Genomic DNA, 20,844 nt, shown 5'->3' with positions numbered 1-20,844 from the left:
CAGAAAACATAACAGGCTCGGGCTCAAGAGGAATACCTAGAAGTGTATCTACCGAATCTGGAGTTTTAGAAGGACTGACAGAGAGTGGTGTGGGTCGAGGATGTGTGGAGTCAACCATCACCTGTCGGCACTGATATTGCTGTGAGGCTGCCCGTAGTGGCTCAGGTAATGAAACTGGAGGTGCAGGTGCTAGCTGAACTAATGCTGGCTGAACTAATGTTGCAGGTGGAGGTTGAACTGATGTAGATGCTGGTTGAACTGATGGATACACCACAGAAACAGGAAGCGGAAAAGATTGTGAGCTCTCCTCCCCAAAACTCTCCCCTTGAGGAGAACCACTCAAGAAGAAGAATGTGGATTCAAAAATGGTAACATCCATAGTGACAAATCTGCTCATCGAGCTAGACTTGTTCATGGGTTGGGTAGCCCGACGACCCGACCCACACCCCGGCTGGGCTTGGTCATATAATTAGGCCCACAGGCCTGACATCGGGCCTAACACAGTAAGCCTGACTGTGTTTCGGGCCAGGCTCGGGATTTGTCAAAAAAGCCCGGCCCGAGCCCGGCCCGACCCAACTCAGTATTATATATTTTATAAAATATATAAATAATATAATATTTATTAAAATATATATTTATAATTTAAAATATATATATATATTATTCTTTTCTTTATAATTTCAATCTCTCTCTTTCTCTCTCTCTCTATTCAGCCACTTCAACATTAATAATAGTAATAGTATAGGCTAAATTTCGGGCCTGGACCCAGGCTCGGGCTTTTTATGAGGGTCGGGCTCGGGCCCAAGTTGTAGGCCGAATGGTCAGTCCGGGCTCGGGCTGGTCCTTAGAAAAATTTGTTAATACACAATAAAAGCCCGACCTGGCCCATGAACAAATCTATTAACAGCAATACCTCTTTTGGTTCTGAGCATACCTAAGAAAAACACATTTCTTGGCCTTAGGATCCAATTTCTTGTGATGAGGGCCAAGAATGTGAACAAAAGAAACATAACCAAAAAACCTCAGAGGTATATGAAATACCTCTCCATCCGGAAAAATAAGGCTAAATGGCACCTTAAACCCCAAAGTCCGTGAAAGAACATGGTTAATCACATGTACAACTGTAAGAACTGCATCTCCCCAAAACTACACAAGAACTGAAGCACACACCATAAGACTCCTTGCCACCTCCACAATGTGTTTATTTTTCCTCTCAACAACTCCATTCTGTTACGGTGTATATGCACAACTGCTATGATGAACTACGCCATGTTCTAAGAGATACGTGGTTAGGTCTTTCTCAAAGTACTCTCTGGCATTATCTGATCTAAAAGCCTTAGTTCTCACTCCAAATTGTGTGAGAACCATCTGGTGGAATTGTCGTACTAAGTTAGGAACCTCATCACGTGATTTCATCAAATATATCCAAGAATATCATGTATAATCATCCACAAACAGGAGAAAGTAACAGAATCCTCTCATGGAAGGGATTTGATATGGCCCCCATACATCAGTGTGAATAATATTAAATGCAGAAATACTTCTTTTATTACTTGGTTTAAAAGATTGTCTACAATGCTTTCCTAACTGATAACTCTCACACTCCAAAGTAGATAATTGAACAGACTCAAACAACTTTGGGAAAAGACATTTCAAAGAACTAAAAGAAATGTCCCAAGCGATTGTGCCAAAGCATAATTTCGTTCACTGACTCTGACCCACTACTACTGTTGTTGCTAACATGATGGCCCTCGGAATCTCATCCAGAAGATAGACTCCATTCACCTCACGACCACTCCCAATCATCTTCTTTGACTCCAAATCCTACAAAATACAATTACCAGGAAGAAAGGTCACAGAACAATTCAAATTTTTTGTCAAAGAACTAACAGGCAGTAGGTTGGTATGAAGTCTAGGGACATGTAAAACAGAAGACAAAATTATATCATTGGTCACTCTAACTGTCCCCTTCCCAGCAATGGGCACATGTGAACCATCTGCTGTAGAGACTATCTCTACCAGAACACAACTGATAGGAACTAAAAATGGTAGGGGCATTAGTCATATGCTCAGATGCTCCTAAGTCTATAATCCAGGGAGGTCCCTCCTTACCTGAAGTGGATGCAAGATTTGCAGTTGCATATGAACTACCTATATGTGCAAAGGAAGTAGTGTAGTTGGCTCCTGCATTCTGTTGTCCATCTGGAAGGCTAGAGCTGGGTGAATCTTTCTTACTCATAAGTTGTCCAAACCTCTCCAATTCTGTTCTCACTGATACTACTGCAATGGATTCCCAATCAGCTAGGGAGAGAGGGGGTGAAGAGTCTCCTATAGTGGCTATATTTGCATTTCCCTTCTTGTTTCTTATCTGAGCAGGCATAAGATTTGGATGAAACTTCCAACAAGTGTCCCTAATATGCTTAGGCTTCTTGCAATAATCACACACCAAGTCCTTATCTTCCCTTCTAGTCTCACTACTCCCATTGTCTCCATTCGGCTTAGGTTTTGTTGTACCAACCATAGCCGACTGGTCAATCCTAGGCTGTCTCAGCATTACATGCCTCCTACTCTCCTCTCCAGATACAAAAGCATAGGCCTGAGAGAGTGTCACACCCTCCCTAGAAAGAATATGTTGCCTAGCAATGTCAAATTCAGGGTTCCGCCCTACCAATAACTCAAAAAACCTATTCCTCTCTACCAATTTGTGATAAGTTGTTGCATCATTTACACTTTCCCATACCACAGTTTTTAAGTGATCTATTTCCTGCCATAGAGTTTTCAGCATGGAGAAATACATAGCAAGAGGTTTTTCTCCCTATTTCATACTTATCACTTGATTTTTAAACTGATAGGCTCTGGCTTCATTTTGCTTCTGAGAGTAGGTTTCAGTCACTCCATCCCAAAATTTTTTGCCCTCCCCACACCTCCCAACAGAGAGAGAAGTGAATCGATCACTCCGAGAGGCCTAGAAATTTTCAAAAACCAAACCACCCTCTTCAGAAAATCAAAAGAAAATTAACAATACCTGGGCGCCCAAGATCAAATCAAAAACAAAGAGTGCAACTTTTCTGGGACTCTTCCCCGTATTCCAGTTCTTCCTGATTTTGATGCCGAACAGTAAACCACCTTCCTGATGTCTAGATCCCACCAAAAACTCCAAGAACTAGGCAATCTATAGCAGATCGATCAGCCCTTTACTACTTCATGCAGTCAGCTGATCTAGGGCTGCATGAGAATGCTTCAAGAAACCCTAGCTGATGCTTTGATACCAAGTAGGAATCTGCTGAATTAAAAAATATATATACGAAAGAAAGTAGTTTCTTGAAGAGAGAAGGAGAAGACGAGAAGAAGAGAAGTTGAAAAGAAAAGAGAGCAATAATCTGGCCACCCCTTCACTTATTATTTATACTAAAATAATAGAACAGTACAAAGACAACTATGCCCTTATAGGGCGACAAAACATAAAACAGCATATATAACACTCAAAAACATAATAAAATTTGGACTCACATAACTACTGTGGTCCCCACCTTCTATCTAACAACTAACATAAAACATCTACTCAGAAAAACATCATAAAACTAATTAATCTTCAACAATGAATATGCACAATAAATAGAGAAATTTAAAGGGTTATTTTTTTCCTTTTTCCAATAAAGTTTCTTTGTTATTCATGAGAGAGAGAATAACAAAATACGAAATGAAAAGAGGTAATTAAGAATAACCATTATAATCTGGACATAGAAAACAAGATAATTAGTAAGCATAATACTGTAACAAAGAAGCTAGTTAATGCATGGTTTTGATACCTAAATATGGCAAGGACATGGCTGGACAAGGTATAGAATACCAAAATTTACATTAGAATTTAAGTACCCGATACATCATGGCTTCCATGAATAAGTATCCGGTTACCAAAGATTTTAAGTATTTCAGTTGAAACTCACTAGAAACTATAAGAGAAAAAAGTAATATGATAACCATCTAGAAAAATAGATGGTAAACAAAATTTACTTTGACAAAAGGAATCACCTATAAGTTGGGCAATGGTGGTAGATTGAAGTCCTGGCATGACAGATAGTGTACTGACAGACCCTTAAAGGAAGTCTTTCTTCAGTTATATATGTTTTTGGTTGATAAAAATGCTTCTGTGGCTAAATCCTAGTTGACAGGTGGGAGTGTGACTTGGTCAACAAGTCTCTTCAAGAATCCCTACAATTTAGAGATGGATAGATTGCTGGAGTTGTTTCAGATTCTAAGAAACCAAAATATTTAGGAAGGCCAACTAGATCAGTGGAGTTGGAAGTGGGAAAGCCATGGGACTTTTATTATCAAGTGGCAAAGAATATCAGTTTAGGGTGTGCTGGTGGCTTCTAAAGTTGGTTTTCTGTTGTGGTCTGCAACTTTAGAGAGATGCTTAACTAAAGAAATGGAGAGCGATGCTCATCTGTTTATCCATTGCAATATTTTTTTAAGGATATAAAAGGAAATTTCATTAAACTGAGAAAAGGCAGTAGATCTCATAAATAATGGTCATCAACTTGACAAACCAACTACATATCAGAAATCAAACTAGTTGAAAAACAGTCCTAGAAGTAGGGACTGTGTTTGAAACAAAGAAAACTAGCAAGAGAAAATTAGAGAAGAAGAAAGATCTGCGACAAGAAGAGTTAGAGGATGAGGAGTTCGAACTTAACCTCCCTCTAACTCTCTAATACACTTTTATTAAGTTAATCTTTTAGTAATTACAAGAGAGGTCCTTAGTTGGACAAGAAATTACAAAAGAGGAACATAAAAGAGTATGGGCCCAGAATAAGGCCCATTACAGAGAAGAACATAAAGATAATATACAGTAACAGCCTATGGGCCATTCGGCCCATCTTCTCTACACTCCCCCTCAAGCTGAGCATAGATGTCAATCATGCCCAGCTTGCCAGTGTCATGATGAAGTTTTGCCTTGGAAATGCCCTTGGTGAGAAAGTCTGCCAATTGTCCTTTAGAAGTAACGAATGGAAGGCACACTTCTCCGGAGGAGACTCTTTCTCGAATAAAATGTCTATCAACTTCAATATGTTTGGTTCGATCATGTTGTACCGGGTTGTGAGCAATGTTGATGGCAGCCTGATTATCACAGTACAACATCATGGGTTTGTCATGATCAATCCCAAGTTCTTCCATTAAGGACCTTAGCCACAACAATTCCGAGACCCAATGTGCCATGGCCCTATACTGTGGTTCTGTAGAGGATCTGGCCACAACAGATTGTTTCTTACTCCTCCAAGAGACAACATTACTAGCCACCAAACTGCAATATCCTGAAGTAGATCTTCTGTCATCCATATTTCCAGCCTAATCAGCATCAGTATAGGCTTCAAGTTTCAAATGGTCATGCTTGGTAAATAGGATTCCTTTCCCTGGAGAGCCTTTTAGATAGCACAAAATCCGTTCTGCTGGTGCCATATGAGTATCTCTAGGAGCATGCATGAACTGGCTAATGCAACTGACAGCATACGCAATATCTGGTCTAGTCATGCACAGGTACAGAAGCTTCCCAAGAAGTCTCTGAAAAACCCCTTTGTCTTCCAACAGAGTTCCATCTGTAGCTGAAAGTTTGTGACTCATATCAATGGGAGTTGCAGCTGGTCTTGCACCCAGTTTTCTAGTTTCAGACAATAAATCAAGAACATATTTCCTTTGGGAAATAAGGATCCCATCCGTGGATCTGGCAACTTCTATGCCAAGGAAGTATCTCAACTCCCCCAAATCCTTAATCTCAAATTCTGTACGGAGGAAAGGCTTAAGAGACAAAATGCCTGAGGCATCATCGCCAGTCACTATATTGTCATCAACATACACAATGAGATACACTGCTAAAGATCTACTTTTCTTCACAAACAAAGTATGATCCGACTGTGTCTGAACATAGCCGAATTTAACAAATGCAGCTCTAAATCTCTCAAACCAGGCTCTAAGAGATTGTTTAAGACCATAAAGAGATTTCTTCAAATTTTATACATTTCCTTGCATATCTTTCCCATACATCCTTGGGGAAGACACATGTAGACTTCCTCATGTAAGTCACCATTCAGAAATGCATTCTTTACATCCAACTGATAGAGAGGCCAATCAAAGTGAGCTGCCAGAGATAAAAGAACCCTCACAGATGTCATCTTGGCAACAGGGGCAAAAGTCTCCAGGTAGTCAATTCCATATGTTTGTGTGTAGCCTTTTGCAACAAGCCTAGCCTTGTACCTCTCAATAATTCCATCAGCACTGTATTTAATGGTGAAAACCCACTTGCACCAAACCGAATCCTTCCCTTCAAGCAAATCCACAACCTCCCAAATATCATTTGCATGTAGAGCATCCATTTCGGTTTCCATGGCATCTCTCCATTCTAGAATCCCAAGAGCTTCTGAGACAGACCTAGGAATGGGGTTAGAAGCAACAGAAGAGAGATGGCAAAATATGAAAGAGAAAGCAGGTCATAAGAAAGGTGTTTGGAAATGCAGTGTGCAGTACATTTTCGCTTCCCTTTCCTAACAGCAATGGGGACATCAAGGTCTGGAAAAGATGATTCCAAAGGAGTTGAAGCAATACCTGTTATCTCATCTGTGATTGGGAATGTATGAGCTTCATCTGTTGTAAAGGAAACCACTTGCTCATTCCTAGATCTATGCCTTTGATACACTTTGGGATTATGGATAGGGCGAGGGGATAAAGAAATAGGGTCCCTGGGACAAGAGGTATGAAGTGATTGATCCTCCTTTGACTCATTTGGTGAGGATACAGGTTTGTCAAGAGACTCAACTGGGACAGGAAGAGGAAGAGCAAAAACTTGTGACAGACTCTCCCCCTGTGGACAATGTCCATCCTGAGAGGAACCATAAAAAGGAGAAAGTTCATTAAAGGTAACATCCATAAAGACATGTCGGATGCCAGACTTTGGATCAAAACAGTAATAACCCTTTTGTGTGGGGCAGTAACCAAGGAAGATACATTTGTGGGCTTTCGGTTCAAACTTGTGTCTTTGCACACTTGGAATGTGAACATAGCAGGTACAGCCAAACACACGAAGAGGAATTGGGAAGAGATCCTTGTCTGGATGAAGAAGACTGAAGGGGGATTTAAACCCTAATAACCTAGATGGCATACGGTTTATAAGATAGGTAGCAGTAAGTACAGCATCACCCCAAAATCTTGTGGGAACATGTGAGGCAAACAAAAGGCTCCTTGCAACTTCAACAATATGTCTATTTTTCCTCTCAGCAACTCCATTTTGTTCAGGGGTTCTAACACAGGAACTTTATGAATAACCCCCATGTCAGAAAGATACAAGGATAAACTCTTCTCAAAATACTCTTTTGCATTGTCAGATCTGAAAACCTTAATTCTGGTATCAAATTGAGTTAGAACAAGCTCATGAAATTGCCTCACAAGTCTTGGAACTTCATCCCGGGATTTCATTATGTATATCCAAGTGAATCTAGAAAAGTCATCAATGAACAAGATAAAATATCTGTAACCCCCCATAGAGGATAAATGGTATGGCCCCCACACATCAAAGTGCACAATATGAAAAAGAAAAGAGGATCTTTTATTGCTCACAGGGTAATTTTTTCTACAATGCTTTGACAACTGACAAGACTCACAATTGAGACTGGACACACTGACTCCCTTAAACAGTTTTGGAAACAAATGGCTTAAAGCAGAAAAAGGTAAATGACCCAACCGACAATGACTCAACATAATTTGACTAACAAACTCTAAAAAAGTAGAACCAAAATCAACATTCTTGGAATGATCAAAGCATTGTCCAGGGGTGTCGAGCAAATATATTCCATTCGCTTCATGGCCACTCCCAATCACCTTCTGAGACTTCAGGTCCTGAAACACACAGTGAGAAGGGAAAAAGGTTACACAACAATTCAATGATTTGGTCAGGCTACTTACAGATAATAAGTTGGTATTTAATTTAGGCACATTAAGAGTGGAAGATAAGAGTAAGGAGTCTGTAGCCTTAACAGTTCCCTTGCCGGAAATAGGGGCAAGAGAACCATCAGCTAAGGTGATTTTGTCACGGCCAGGAAGTAAATCATATGAAACAAATAAAGTGGAAAGGTTGGTCATGACTTCGAAAACCCTTTTCTCTGATTTTAAATCAGACAAAGCAACTTGTTCTCTGATTCTTCCTAGTCACCGAACCCTTCTCCAAGTGTGTAGAAGCTTGGGAACCCTCCAATGACCTCCAAGAATCAGGCGGATGACTGTAAACTTTCAGCCCTAGAACCTCCTCATGTAGTTGGCTGAACTAAAACCACATCAGGAGGTTATAAATGCATTTTATCAGAGCTGTTAATCTAAGTTGGGTTCACCTAAATCTTTGAAAGAGCTGCTGCTGACCTGGTCACTCAGGGGCTGAGCAGAAGAGAACAGCTATTTTGGCACTGGTACCAGCATCTGTCTCATGGATCTATGCTTCGAAAGAAATAGGAGAATCAACAACAAAGCAGGTCTAAAAAGGAGCTAATCAGGCTACCAATTGGTAGATTGAGGTCCTGGGCTTCTGTTTCTAAGGAGTTCTCCCATTAGCCAACCATTCAGCTTCTCCAGTCTGTTGATTGTGGGGTCTTTGGTTGTAATTTGACATGAATATAAAACCTACATGGGTTAAATGAAGTGCCAACTCTTTTGCTGATGGTTTAGCTAAACAAGGGATGAATAGGGATTCTCATTTATGGGCTCACTTGTAATTGTTATATGTTTTTTTTGGTAGTTTTCTCTTTGGATGAGATAAGAGAGCTTATCTCTCCTTTTCTGACTCTCTTTAATCATATTTTAATGAAATTGTTATTTGTAATTGGTAAAAAAAACAATTGTATGTACCTTTGGGGTTTCCACCTGGATGTAGGGTGGGTCCCTGAAGATCTGTAATACTGTTTGCCTTTTTGCTTCTGAAAAAATTTTACTTCCCCTACTTCCAAAAAAAAATGTACACACAATGGTAACGCAACAAATGAATGTTTTGAAAACCAAAAAGGAACAATTATTTTTGAATGAAAGCATCATTCCAATAGAAAATTTATATTTGACATATGTATGATAATTGGTAGTACATCCAGAGTTTGAAGATGCTGACAAAGGAATGTTGTCAAACTTTGGAAAATCTGTTGATGTGTAGGTGCAGATTTTGGTTTGTTTTTTCCTGTCTTTGAAAATGCTACCTCTTCACCTTATCCTTATAATCCTTGTCATTATTACTAGTACTAGCATTCTCCCACTTAGCTCGTTACAACAGTGGGGCTACAGAAAAGTCTTCAACTGGTAAGATTTGGTGAGATCCAATTATATCTACAGTTAAGGCACTTACAAAATTTTAAGCCAGAGAATCCTTAGGTGATGTCTTGGTAAAGGTCCAATCCTAGGGTTGCATGAAGGAGCAACATACCCCTTCCTATGTATTTCTGTTGGCTGTTATGATTTCATTTGTATTTGTATTGGTGCCATTTTTCCACCTCATGCCTTGGTGCTGGCCCAAAGTTCATTTTTCTTCTAGGTAAATGCTTTTGTATATTCACCTTTTATGGGCTTATAGCCCAAGTTAGGAACAGAATAGATCAAAAAGAATGTGCAAGTGCCATTACACATTATGTATGTTTGTATCTGAGCATGTTTGTCCGTGGGTGTGAGCTTAGATTTATCATACACATTATAAATAACTAAATATATTCTAGGGTGTATATGACATTATAAATATGTAATATACATAGATATGTACATTATCATAAATACAGTGTACACATACATGAAGTCATCCATAGGAACCTAGGAGTAGCTCAAATAGGTGATAAAATGAGAGAAAGTAGACTAAGATGGCTTGATCACATGCATAGAAGACCATCAACAGTAGGAGTGATCATTCTTGGACCAGCACACAAATTTCTGGGTCGGGGCCTAGGTTTCAAATATGTAATGTATAATATACATAATATTTTATATTATAATATATTTTATATTTTATATTATATGTAATATGCACACAAATATATCTTGTTTTATATTAATGTTCGTTATTTTATATAAAATATAAAACTTTTAACATGTAAATAAATATTCATGGATAGACACGTGTCAACACATGTGCCGAGCATTTCTAAAAAAACGCATGTGCCAACACATGAATCAACTCAAGTATGAGAATTGTCCTCCTAGGCAAGGCCTAATAAAGATGAAAGCAAGGCCTTCATTTTCATTCCTAAGCAATGTGGGGGTTGGGAAAATACTCAATGGTAACCCTCACTATTGAGTGTTGTTCCAAGTCCCACATTGTTCAAGAATTGGAATGAAGACCCTTGCCTTTAAAAGATAGGTAAGCAAGCCAAACTAAGTCTAGGAATTAAATGAGGTTGATTCCTTATTTTTAGTGCAATAGGCCACCAAAGCTTAGCCAAGCCCAACTTTTCTTGAACTTGTGCAATATTTTCTTTCATGTATTAATATATTATTTAATTTAAAATTTTCTAAACAAATAAATTTTTTCATTAGACCTAAAAAGCCCATAAGTCTGGCCCTAGGCAGAAGCCCTTATCATTGGTGCTAAACCCAGCCCATGATCACCCCTAATCAACAGCACTAGTTAGAAGAAGTGATTTGTTACAAATTGAAGGAGCTAAAAGGGCTAAGGGTAGACCAAAAAGGACATGGATTGGCGAAACAGGATTCATGTAGCCGAGCCCTATAGTCGGGGTATGATGATGATGACACATACACATGACTATAAATTATACAATATCGCGCAGCTAAGGCTAGGGCTACCCCAAGGCCTAAACCAAGCCCAACACGAGTTCAGGTCAGGCCCAAGCACAACCCAAAACCTGAAAACTCAAACAAAACCAGCACAAAAGATTGGGTTGCAGTGGGCTCACCCAAGTTAAGGCCCCATTTACAATTTACAACTAGAAAACCTGTTAGATATTGTCAATTATTTGTTTCCAGCAATGGCATCTAAAACGTGAAAGCCAGTTTAGATGCATTTATACCTCATATAAGAGCGGTGTTCATCCTGCTTCATTTTGAAATACATAAAACTGAACAAGTTTTTTTTTCCTTGAAAGGTAAAAAGGGAAAAAAGAAGTTACCTTTTCACAACATTCACCAAAACAAAGGTAGGTTATTACTTGTTTCAGTATTGTGCAAGTGTTACTTAGTTAAAAAATGCAAACGCATAAACATATAAACAAACAAAACCATGGAAAGGTAAGGAATAGAGTTAAATCTTACTTGCTCAACTTTGGTTTCATTGTCTGCAACTTCAGGGCAGGTATTGAATGCATGACTTTGATCCCATGAGCTGCACGTTTTTTAGAATGTGATTTTAATTGCTGAGAGGTTTTCCTATTTGAATAATACTTGTCATTAGAAATATTAAACCGGCCAGCAGACGGCCCTCCTTGACCAGGTAGATCAAATGAATCTCCACCAGTAGACTTCACAGACCGAGTAACTATCATAGCCCCAGCATGAAAGCGAAGATGTCTACCTTCCTTGTTATCTAAAATTTCAAAAAGCATCTGCTCATCTTGAAGGTCGAGAATTAGTTTTGGTTTTGATATGGACTCCTTTGGTTCCCAAATAACGTTGTCTAACCAAGAACCCTCCAACATCTCCCTATTCTGTAAGGCAAGTCTTCCCAAGCGTTTAATTATGTCGAGTTGGCGAAATTCTCCATTATTGCTCTCCTTTCTTACTTCCGAGTAATTTGAACTGTCCACTTTCAAACGAGAATCTAACCTCAATAACTGGGGATGATTTTTTTTATCTATGAATGGAAGGTTTATCTGGTCTGAAAATTCTGTTGAACCAAAGGGATCCACTGACACAGGAAAGTTATGCAAGAAAAGATTATGTTCCTTCTCATCAGGCTCCATCTGGTGCTGCAATACCACATTTTGTGGCCTAGCCTCAAATTCTGTTTCAGCATTGTAAAATGTTTCAGAGCCTGGTCCAGACATCATACAACTCTCTGAGGAGTCATAACTCTTGGTGGGAGAATTGTCCCAAATAATTCCATCTTCCCAATCTTGTTGATCAAGAGGGTAAAATTTAGGATAGGATGGCGATTGCTGTCCAGTAAAAAGATCTAAAGATCTGCCCTCTTTCATTGGCTCAGCGCTAAGACATGAGTCTTTCCTTTGCCCATCAACCTGTGTAGCTCTAATATCAACCCCTTGCCAGCTACCAAAAATTGCTGATTCTGTATCACCATCCATTGCCAGTGCATTATCATCTTGAGTAAGACTTCCATGTTTCATGGCAACTAAGCCAGGGGAAGAACCCTTTAAGAAAGCTTCTTCATCCTCTTCAACAATATCAGAAGTATCCATGGCTTTATACCTCTCTGAGATCATATGAACAATTGCAGAAATTACATAAACCCAAAAAATAAACCAGGATAATACAAATCAAATAATATAGTCAACAAAGTAACAGTGTAACTCTTAAAGCATAAAGTGAACTCTCTCATCAAAACCATGAATACCAAGCAGAAATATGAGTAGGAATTCCACTCTAAAGCTTGATAGACTAAACTCAGATAAGAATAGATGTAGCTAGAAGGTTATTTGGTCATGAAACATCAAGCCCCCACCATGTTATTTACTTATTTCTTAAAATAATTTCACATTAAATCAAGAAAACATAGTTATCAAGGTGCTGCCTAGGTTTTGTGAGGTTTACCTACTGTAACCTATAGGCTATAGCAATATACCTACCTGAATGGAAATAAGGTGTGTTGGTTACAATATACTGTAACCTATAGGCTATAGCAATATACCCCTAAATAGGGGTGTGTTGGCTACAATATATCATAATTATTTAAAAGGTGACCTGAATGGAAATAAGATGGTTTCACATTTTTCTACACAAGAATTTAAGGTTTTAGGCGTTAACTGCCCAGTAGCAGGAACTGCAACTGAATGCCAATTTAGGTTCCAAACTTCTGCAACTGAAGTAGAGCTTTTAGTATGTATTTATGTATGTATGTATGTATGTATGTATGTATGTATGTATGAATCTTAGCAAATGGCATAAGTAACCATCTCAATGGTTTAATCTATATATATATATATATATATAGGCAATGTGCCAAGCTGGCACTTCCCTGCTTCCTGGCATTTATCTCTGGAATTTATCTTTTTTCTGGTTTTTTTGAGTTTTATAATCTTAAAATTGAACAAAATAATTCAAGTGACCAATCACCTATAACACTTTTAACACTCCTCATTAATACATCATTAACTCTCTCACCCCCTCCCTCTCTCTCTCCTCTTTTCCATTAACTCTTTTAATAATCTCTCCTCATTAATTATGCTATTACCTCTCTCTCTCTCGCTCTCTCTCTCTCTCTCTCTCTCTAGTTATACTTATATCTCCTTGAGTGTTCTTAAGTCCTATTACTGTTCATCCCCATTTCTGTTCTATCTCCATTTGGTATTAGAGCCAATGATCCAAGCAACATCCAAACTATAGGTAAACAGTAGGTACAGAGTTCTAACCCTATCGGAATCAGGACTATTAAATCATTGGATACTGCCTAGAACCCTTGGCTAGAACCCAAAACTGTAGTCCCCTCGGAGAAATCACTTGGCTAGCACCCAAGTTGTTAGACTAGACACCTAACAATTCCCCCAAAGCTAGAACCCTTGCACGGTTGCACCCAGGGCGAAGTCACGTTTAGGCCAAAAAGGTTTGGTGAAAGGCCGTTGAAGTTGACTGCCAACTAACGGTTAAGGGGAAAGATAAGATGAGGAGATTGTTTAGGTCAGGATCCAGAAATGAAAATAATTCTGAGTATAGTACAAGCTCATCCCTTACAAAGTCTGTCTATAAAAAATATGGAAGAAATAAACTATAGTAATATAGAGAAATCTCTTCAAAACTGGACTATATCTAAGATAGCACCCTCTGAAATATATAAAAAAGGAGTAATTAGTCTAAAGACAGACTTTAACATTAGAACCATAGAAAGAACGGTCGCTCTAGGCAACGAATCAGAAGATTTTCATCTTATAGATAGAAAGGTGATAGAGGCATATATATATATATATATATATATAAAAAAAAGCAGATTATCATTTTATACATTTTGGTCTAATACAAGTAGCCATAAAACCATTAACAAGGTTGGGCCTCCAGACAGCTGCTCTAGCCTATCGAACAGATTCAAGGCACAATAAATTCAGCGATTCCTTAATAGGAGTAATAGAAGGAAGTCTTCATCAAGGACCAATATATTTTAATGCTTTTCCTAATTTCTCAGTGTCGCTAATGGACCCAGGGATACATGAAGCCTTAACCTTAAGACTACAAACCTAAGGCTTTGATATAAAACCAGGGTCAGAGAATGTAGCATTAGTCTATAGGGTCTATTTTAAGACCACGAATACCATCTGTCCTAATACCAGGATCACCAGAACAAGGGGAGTAACTACCCTGTTCCAGACCAACACTAGGAATAATATAACTATTCCTAGGCAAATTATGTGGAAAGACGTAAAACTATCGGACAATTGGTCAATAGGTAATGCAGAACCTCCCAAACCTATGGAATCCACTGAATTAGCATTGATATTCAGTGAGCAGGATGGATCTGTTGAGTTGCGGTTCAGATGAGCCTCTACTTCTTCAAGGCCCTTGTATACTGAACCATTGGAGGTAAGATCTTCTCATTCAAGAAGATCGGTAGATTTGTCAGAACCACCTCGCCCTCCTCCTGGCATCATATATGCTACCTATGAAACTCCTATAATAGATACACCACCTTCAGATTATCACGCAACCCAGAGGGGTAACCCCTCATTGAAGTCATACCAACCAATTGAAGCTGATTTTGAAATAAATATCTTGGAAATTGAAGAAGAATTCCAAATAGATAAAGACTTAATAAGGTTAGACTTTAATTCACAACCAATAAAGAAAAAAATGGTTCTTCGAAAACTTCTCTAAAAATGAGAGAGAGTGTACCTGAGAACTATGGAACGAAGATATGTTAGAATTAAAGGAAAATATTCCCTTCTGGGATTGGTTTCTAAAGCAAAAACAATTCAAAAACATAAAACCACCAGTAGAGGAATTAGAGCTGTGTAACAGAAAAATTATCTAGAGCATGGAAAATTGTTTCTACAAGTAAAACTGTAGAATTATTACATCTGCCTCTAGAAGCCATTAAAATAGGCAAAGAGCTGATAGCTAGCCCTATCAAAAATTCTAATATAATAAAAGAAGCAGAGATAATAATACTTGAACATTGTTCTCAAATAATAGAACAAAATAATTACACTAATATATGTATAAATGTCTTAGAAAAACAGAGTAACAAGATAGAAACAATATTAAATTCATAAAAAATCTCTAAACAAAGAACAGTAATCAAGAAAGAAAGGCATATGAGAATAATGACCGGATTTCCTCCTAATATGAAAATTAAGAAAGCTCCTCTAGATTTATCTAAAGTAGGTTGTAAGGAGCTATCTACAAAATTAATTCCATCCTCTAAATGGGAAAAAGGAGAAACATCTAAATCCCCTAAAATAGAGAAAATAGAAAAGGCATCTAATTCACACTCAGTAAACTTATTGAGTGAAGAATATGAAATTGAATTGGACTCATAAGAAGAATTTCAAGAAAATCCCTTAATAGAGCTAAATAAGCTCTCACACAAAAGTAAGAAGTTCTGTTATCCTAGGCATATGCCGGCAGACTTATTGTTTGAAGAATCGGTTAAACCACAAATTAGTTATGATGGGAATACCTTTTACGAATGGAATTTAGATGGAAAATCTGAATACTAAATTCATGAGATGGTTCATCATATGACCATGTATGCTAGTGCTAGCAAATTGGCAAGAAATGAATAAAAGGTAATAGCCACGGTAATAACCGAGTCTTTCACAGAAAAACATGAAGGATGGTGGCTCCATTACCTAACTCAAGAAGAAAGGGATTATATCCTTAATTTTATAAAAAGGGATGAAGATGGTGAAATGGTCGTAAGTCAAGGCCAACCCATTCAGGATGCAGTAACTACCTTAGTCTTAAATATATTAAGTCATTTCATAGGAAACTGATCATATGACAGAGAGAACAAGCAAACAGCTTATTAATCTTAGATGTAAAACACTATTTGATTTTAGATGGTATAAAGATGTATTTTTGTACAAAGTACATAGGTTAACCACCTCTAGACAAGATTATTGGAAGGACCAATTCATTTCAGGCCTCCCTCCATTGTTCACAAAAAAGGTTAGAAACCACCTTAAGCATCTAGGTGGTGGAAGACTATTATACACTCACTATACATTTGGGTATTTAGTACAAGTAGTAAAACAAGTAGGCTTAGACCTATTTAATGATTGACGTTTAAAAAGGCAAATTAAGAAAGAAAAAGCTGACTCTAAAAAAGAGTTAGGAGATTTTTGTTACCAGTTTGGTGTAGCTCCCAAACCAACCAGCTATAGAACAATGCACAGAAAGAAAAAACCAAAGTTCTACAAGAAAAAATATGAAAAGGGAGCAAAGAAATCCAAGTATTCTAAAAAGAAGAAAGAACACAAAACCCCTACTTCTTCAAAAGTGGGAAAAGGGACACTGCTAATAAGTGTTTTAAAAACTCAAAGAAAATTAATGAGTTAAAAGAATCTGAGAGGGAGGAAGAGGTAACTTAAAAATGAGAATCTTCTACCTCTTTGATAACCTGCTACAATGGTGTTGTCTACATTTGTAAAAAATGAAACAAGTACAGAAGAAAAATTAAAAAGCACCAATATGCTTTTATTAGATTAAAAACACCTTGTAGAAATCCGAGAAGAAATTTCTGATGAGGAAACGAGAAAAAGGAATTTGCTCATAGCAATGCAAAATAAAGAATAAGGATAAAAAATCAAAAATCTAAAAGATTGTTTACAACAGAAAATATAATCTCATATGATGAAATTATGAAGAAAACTCGGGCCAGTACCTCGCGACCTCCTACTCTGATAGACCTTAAGCAAGAGGTCAATGATCTTAAGAGGGAAGTCAAGAAACTAAAGTCCAAAGTTGAACAACTAGAATCTTATAGATATTTGACAGATCAATCTGAGAAGACGTCAGAAGTCGAACCCACAAAATTCATAGGAGAAGATGAGGAGTTTATATACTCTATTGAAGAAGTTAAGTACCAAAAATGGTACTCACAACTAACCATTCGAATTAAAGATTTTAGCTTTTCAGTCGTAGCCTTAATTGATTCAGGGGCAGATATAAATTGTATCAAGGAAGGAATTGTACCTTCCAAATACTTTGAGAAAACTTCTCAGCAGGAGAACGTTGCTGAGAGAAGAAAATTAGGGATTAAATACAAAATCCATGCGGCTCATATCTATAACCAAGGAACTTGCCTGAAAACCACATTTCTCATGGTTAGGGACTTACGACAAGACGTCATCTTGCGAACACCATTCTTATTATCAATTCTACCCTATCAAATAGACTCCACACGAAGTACCACTACCATAAAAGAAATCTCAATCACCTATAAATTCTATCAAAAACCCAAAATTACTACACTAAATACTCTAAAGGAGAGTTTAAAAGGCAAATTCAAATTTATCTCTGAATTATAGACAAAGATAAAAAAATAATTGGAAAATTACTTACTGAGCCAAAAACCTAAATGGAAATTGAAAATTTCCAATCAAATGTAGAAAAAAGAAATATGCGTTGAAACTCCCAGTGCATTTTGGCATAAAAAGAAGCACATGGTGGATCTCCCTTGTGAAGAAGGATTTAGCGAGCTAAAATCCCCACTTAGGCCAGACCCATTCAAATGAATAGCAGATTATTATAAATTTGTAAAAAAGAAATCCAAGAGTTATTAGCTAAAGGCCTAATTAGGCCACACAGATACCCTTGGAGTTGGCCAGCATTTTATGTAGAAAATGCTACAGAAATTGAAAGAGTACTAAGGCTTGTAATAAACTATAAGCCATTAAACAAAGCTTTAAGATGGATTAGATATCCTATTCCTTAATTAGGGAATCTTCTCTGACAATCGATGAGGCTAATTCCAACCAATACATAACTAATTCAACAGAATCCGTAGTAACAATATCTCAAGAAGAAGCATCAACGGTGTCCTCTCATGTCAACCCAAGGGGTCCCTCCACCACCTCACTTTGGAATACGTCGACGGTAATCATTTCACAGTATGTGGTCTTAAAAAAGACCAAAAATACCATGAAGAAATTCTTCTTCATACAGGCTTTGCTAGAATCCAGCACTACAACAAAGACCCCGGCAAATCCAAGATAGCTTATTCAAATCTAGTAATCGTTAAATTTTATGACAAAGGCATCATGGGGAGACTCTAACAAACCAAGATTCATTACCAATCCAATGGATAGAAGACCCAGAATGTTTTTTTTTCTTCTTTTTTGATCAGCAAAGGAGAATTTTATTTGAAATTAGAATTAAAAAGTTTTACAACTTTGTGTATGGGATTCAAGCTCCCACACTATTACATATTTCTGTCCCTCTTTACATTGTAGCCCAAAACAATTGTTTCCTGAAAGCCCCTTGTTTAGCAAGATAATCAGCTAGGCCATTTGCACTCCTAACCCATTTGAATTCAACCTCTACCTCCTTTGCGATCTTTTCCAAGTCCCTTATTACTTGTTTGAAAGTCCATGAAGTAGTTCTATTGTTTTAGGCCCAAGAGATGATCACCTTGGAGTCCCCTTCAACCTCAATATGCCTCATTCCTTGTTGCTTAGCTATCTTCAGTCCTTGTAGTATAAAGTGTTCTTGTAGTATAGAAGACCCAGAATGTTCAATTATTGGGACTATCAAGATGCTTGGTATAAAGTGTTCTTCGTCCAGAATTCCATCTTCAAGCATTCATGGTTCATTCATTTTTCTGAAGAATTTCTGGGCCCATATTCAGATTGGGTCTATTTTTGATGGACTTCGTGGAGAGCATCAGACAACATCTTCCCCCAAAAGGAATTATTAGACAAATACTCAAACTTTGGACGAGGAATAAGTTACTTAGAATTTGATCATGTAAAATAGTTTGAATTCTTCAAAACATATCGCCTCCCTTGGATTCTAAAATGGAGCTATCATTTAGACACCTCTTGGATGCCTCCGAAAATTAAAAGGATTATTGAAATTAAATGGTGGGACAAATTTGATCTCACAGTTGCCATCAAGTCAGTAGAAGAAGACGTCTTTCAGGCCCTATTTGAGTCATACATGGAAAAGCATAAAAACAAATTCCCTGACCTTGACCCCATTGAGCCATCGCCACTGCAATCTCTCTCTCTCTCTCTCTCTCTCTCTCTCTCTCTCTCTCTCTCGGCATTCAATTTCCCTCTCCCTCTCTCTCACCAACAGTGTCTCCCTCTCTCCCTCTCCCCCCCTCTTTTAACACTTCTCATTAATAAAACAAGTCACTAACCAAGTCACTTGAATTGTTTTGTTTAACTTTAAAATTAAAATATAAAAGAGACATGCTGACATGGCACATTCCCTTTTATATACTAACCATAATGAAATAATGGTTATTTTATAATTAAGAGTAATTACTTTTTAAACTGTAACAGTAATTAACAGAAATCTAATTAACAATAATATAACTAACAGTAATTATTTTTATAAAATAATGGTTATTTTATAATTAAGAGTAATTACTTTTTAAACTGTAACAGTAATTAACAGAAATCTAATTAACAATAATAAAATTAACAGTAATTATTTTTATAAAGTAATGGTTATTTTATAATTAGCAGTAATTACATTTTAACATTAATTTTAAAAAATGGTTATCAGAAAATTACATACAATTACCAAAAAACATAATGGTTAACAGTAATCTAATTAATAATAATATAATTAACAGTAATTATTTTTATAAAATAAAGGTTATTTTATAATTAACATTAATTATTTAAACTATAAATATCAGAAAATTATATTTAATTACCAAAATTTGTCATAAATTAGCCACTGCATGATTTGCCCAGGTTGAAGGTGGGCCATGTAGATCATAACAAAAGTTGATAGTATATCCATCCATACCATAATGTGGACACCTCTAACCATTACTACGTCCTCTGCCACAGGCTCCCCCTGAATCTCGACCTCCAATACCAGCACCACCATGATTGTACATGGGTCCACCCCCAACACGACCAGGCTGAACTTCCCGAACTCCTCTTCCTCCACGGCCTCCCCCTCTTGTTACTACAAACGCAAATCTATCTGATATAGTGGAGTTCTCCGTAGGTCCAACCGAGATCCTCCGAAGACGGGCAAACACCTCTTCAAGAGAGTGAAGGGCAGACCCACCTAGAATCTGTGCTCTCACTAGTTCATATTCAGACTTCAACCCTACTAAAAATCTGGTCACATCCAACTGCTCTCTCTATTGTTGTTGAATTTTGACATTAAATGTAAGAGGATGATACACATTCAACTCATTCCGCAGATTTCTCATACTAGCTTAATATTCCTCGAGATTTTGATTACCCTGTTGTAGATTAAAATACTCTTGGTACAATTGATAAACCCTAGTACTGTTGTCTTGTCCCGAATAAAGCTTATATGCATGATCTCAAACCTCCTTGGCCATATCTAAGAACATAAAGTTCACACTAATCTTCGACTCCATACTATTCCATAACCATGTCATAATTTGTGCATCCTCTTGCTCCCACTCATCGTACCCTTGAGAATCAGACGAGGGTTTATCTTCCTTCACATATTTTCACCTTCTTCTTAGCTTTCAGAAAAACATCAACAAATTTA

The 20,844-nt window shown here is 37.4% G+C and overlaps 1 protein-coding gene across 5 annotated transcripts in view; it reads right to left on the bottom strand.

Annotated features, from left to right (window-relative positions):
- LOC148873170 (transcription initiation factor TFIID subunit 1-like) overlaps positions 1–20,844 on the bottom strand; it is a 100,133-nt gene that overhangs the window by 24,367 nt on the left and 54,922 nt on the right. For all 5 annotated transcript variants that reach the window (XM_088942152.1, XM_088942151.1, XM_088942153.1 and 2 more), the window contains one exon: positions 11,281–12,397. In XM_088942152.1, the coding sequence (XP_088798278.1) occupies positions 11,281–12,397 (1,117 nt within the window). The remainder of the gene's footprint in view (positions 1–11,280; positions 12,398–20,844) is intronic.

This window comes from Nelumbo lutea, chromosome 1 (assembly GCF_056320005.1).
Source record: "Nelumbo lutea isolate HS-2025 chromosome 1, American lotus-T2T, whole genome shotgun sequence".
Taxonomy (NCBI): domain Eukaryota; kingdom Viridiplantae; phylum Streptophyta; class Magnoliopsida; order Proteales; family Nelumbonaceae; genus Nelumbo; species Nelumbo lutea.
Note: the sequence above shows the minus strand (reverse complement) of the source record. Positions and strands in the feature narration are given on the sequence as shown.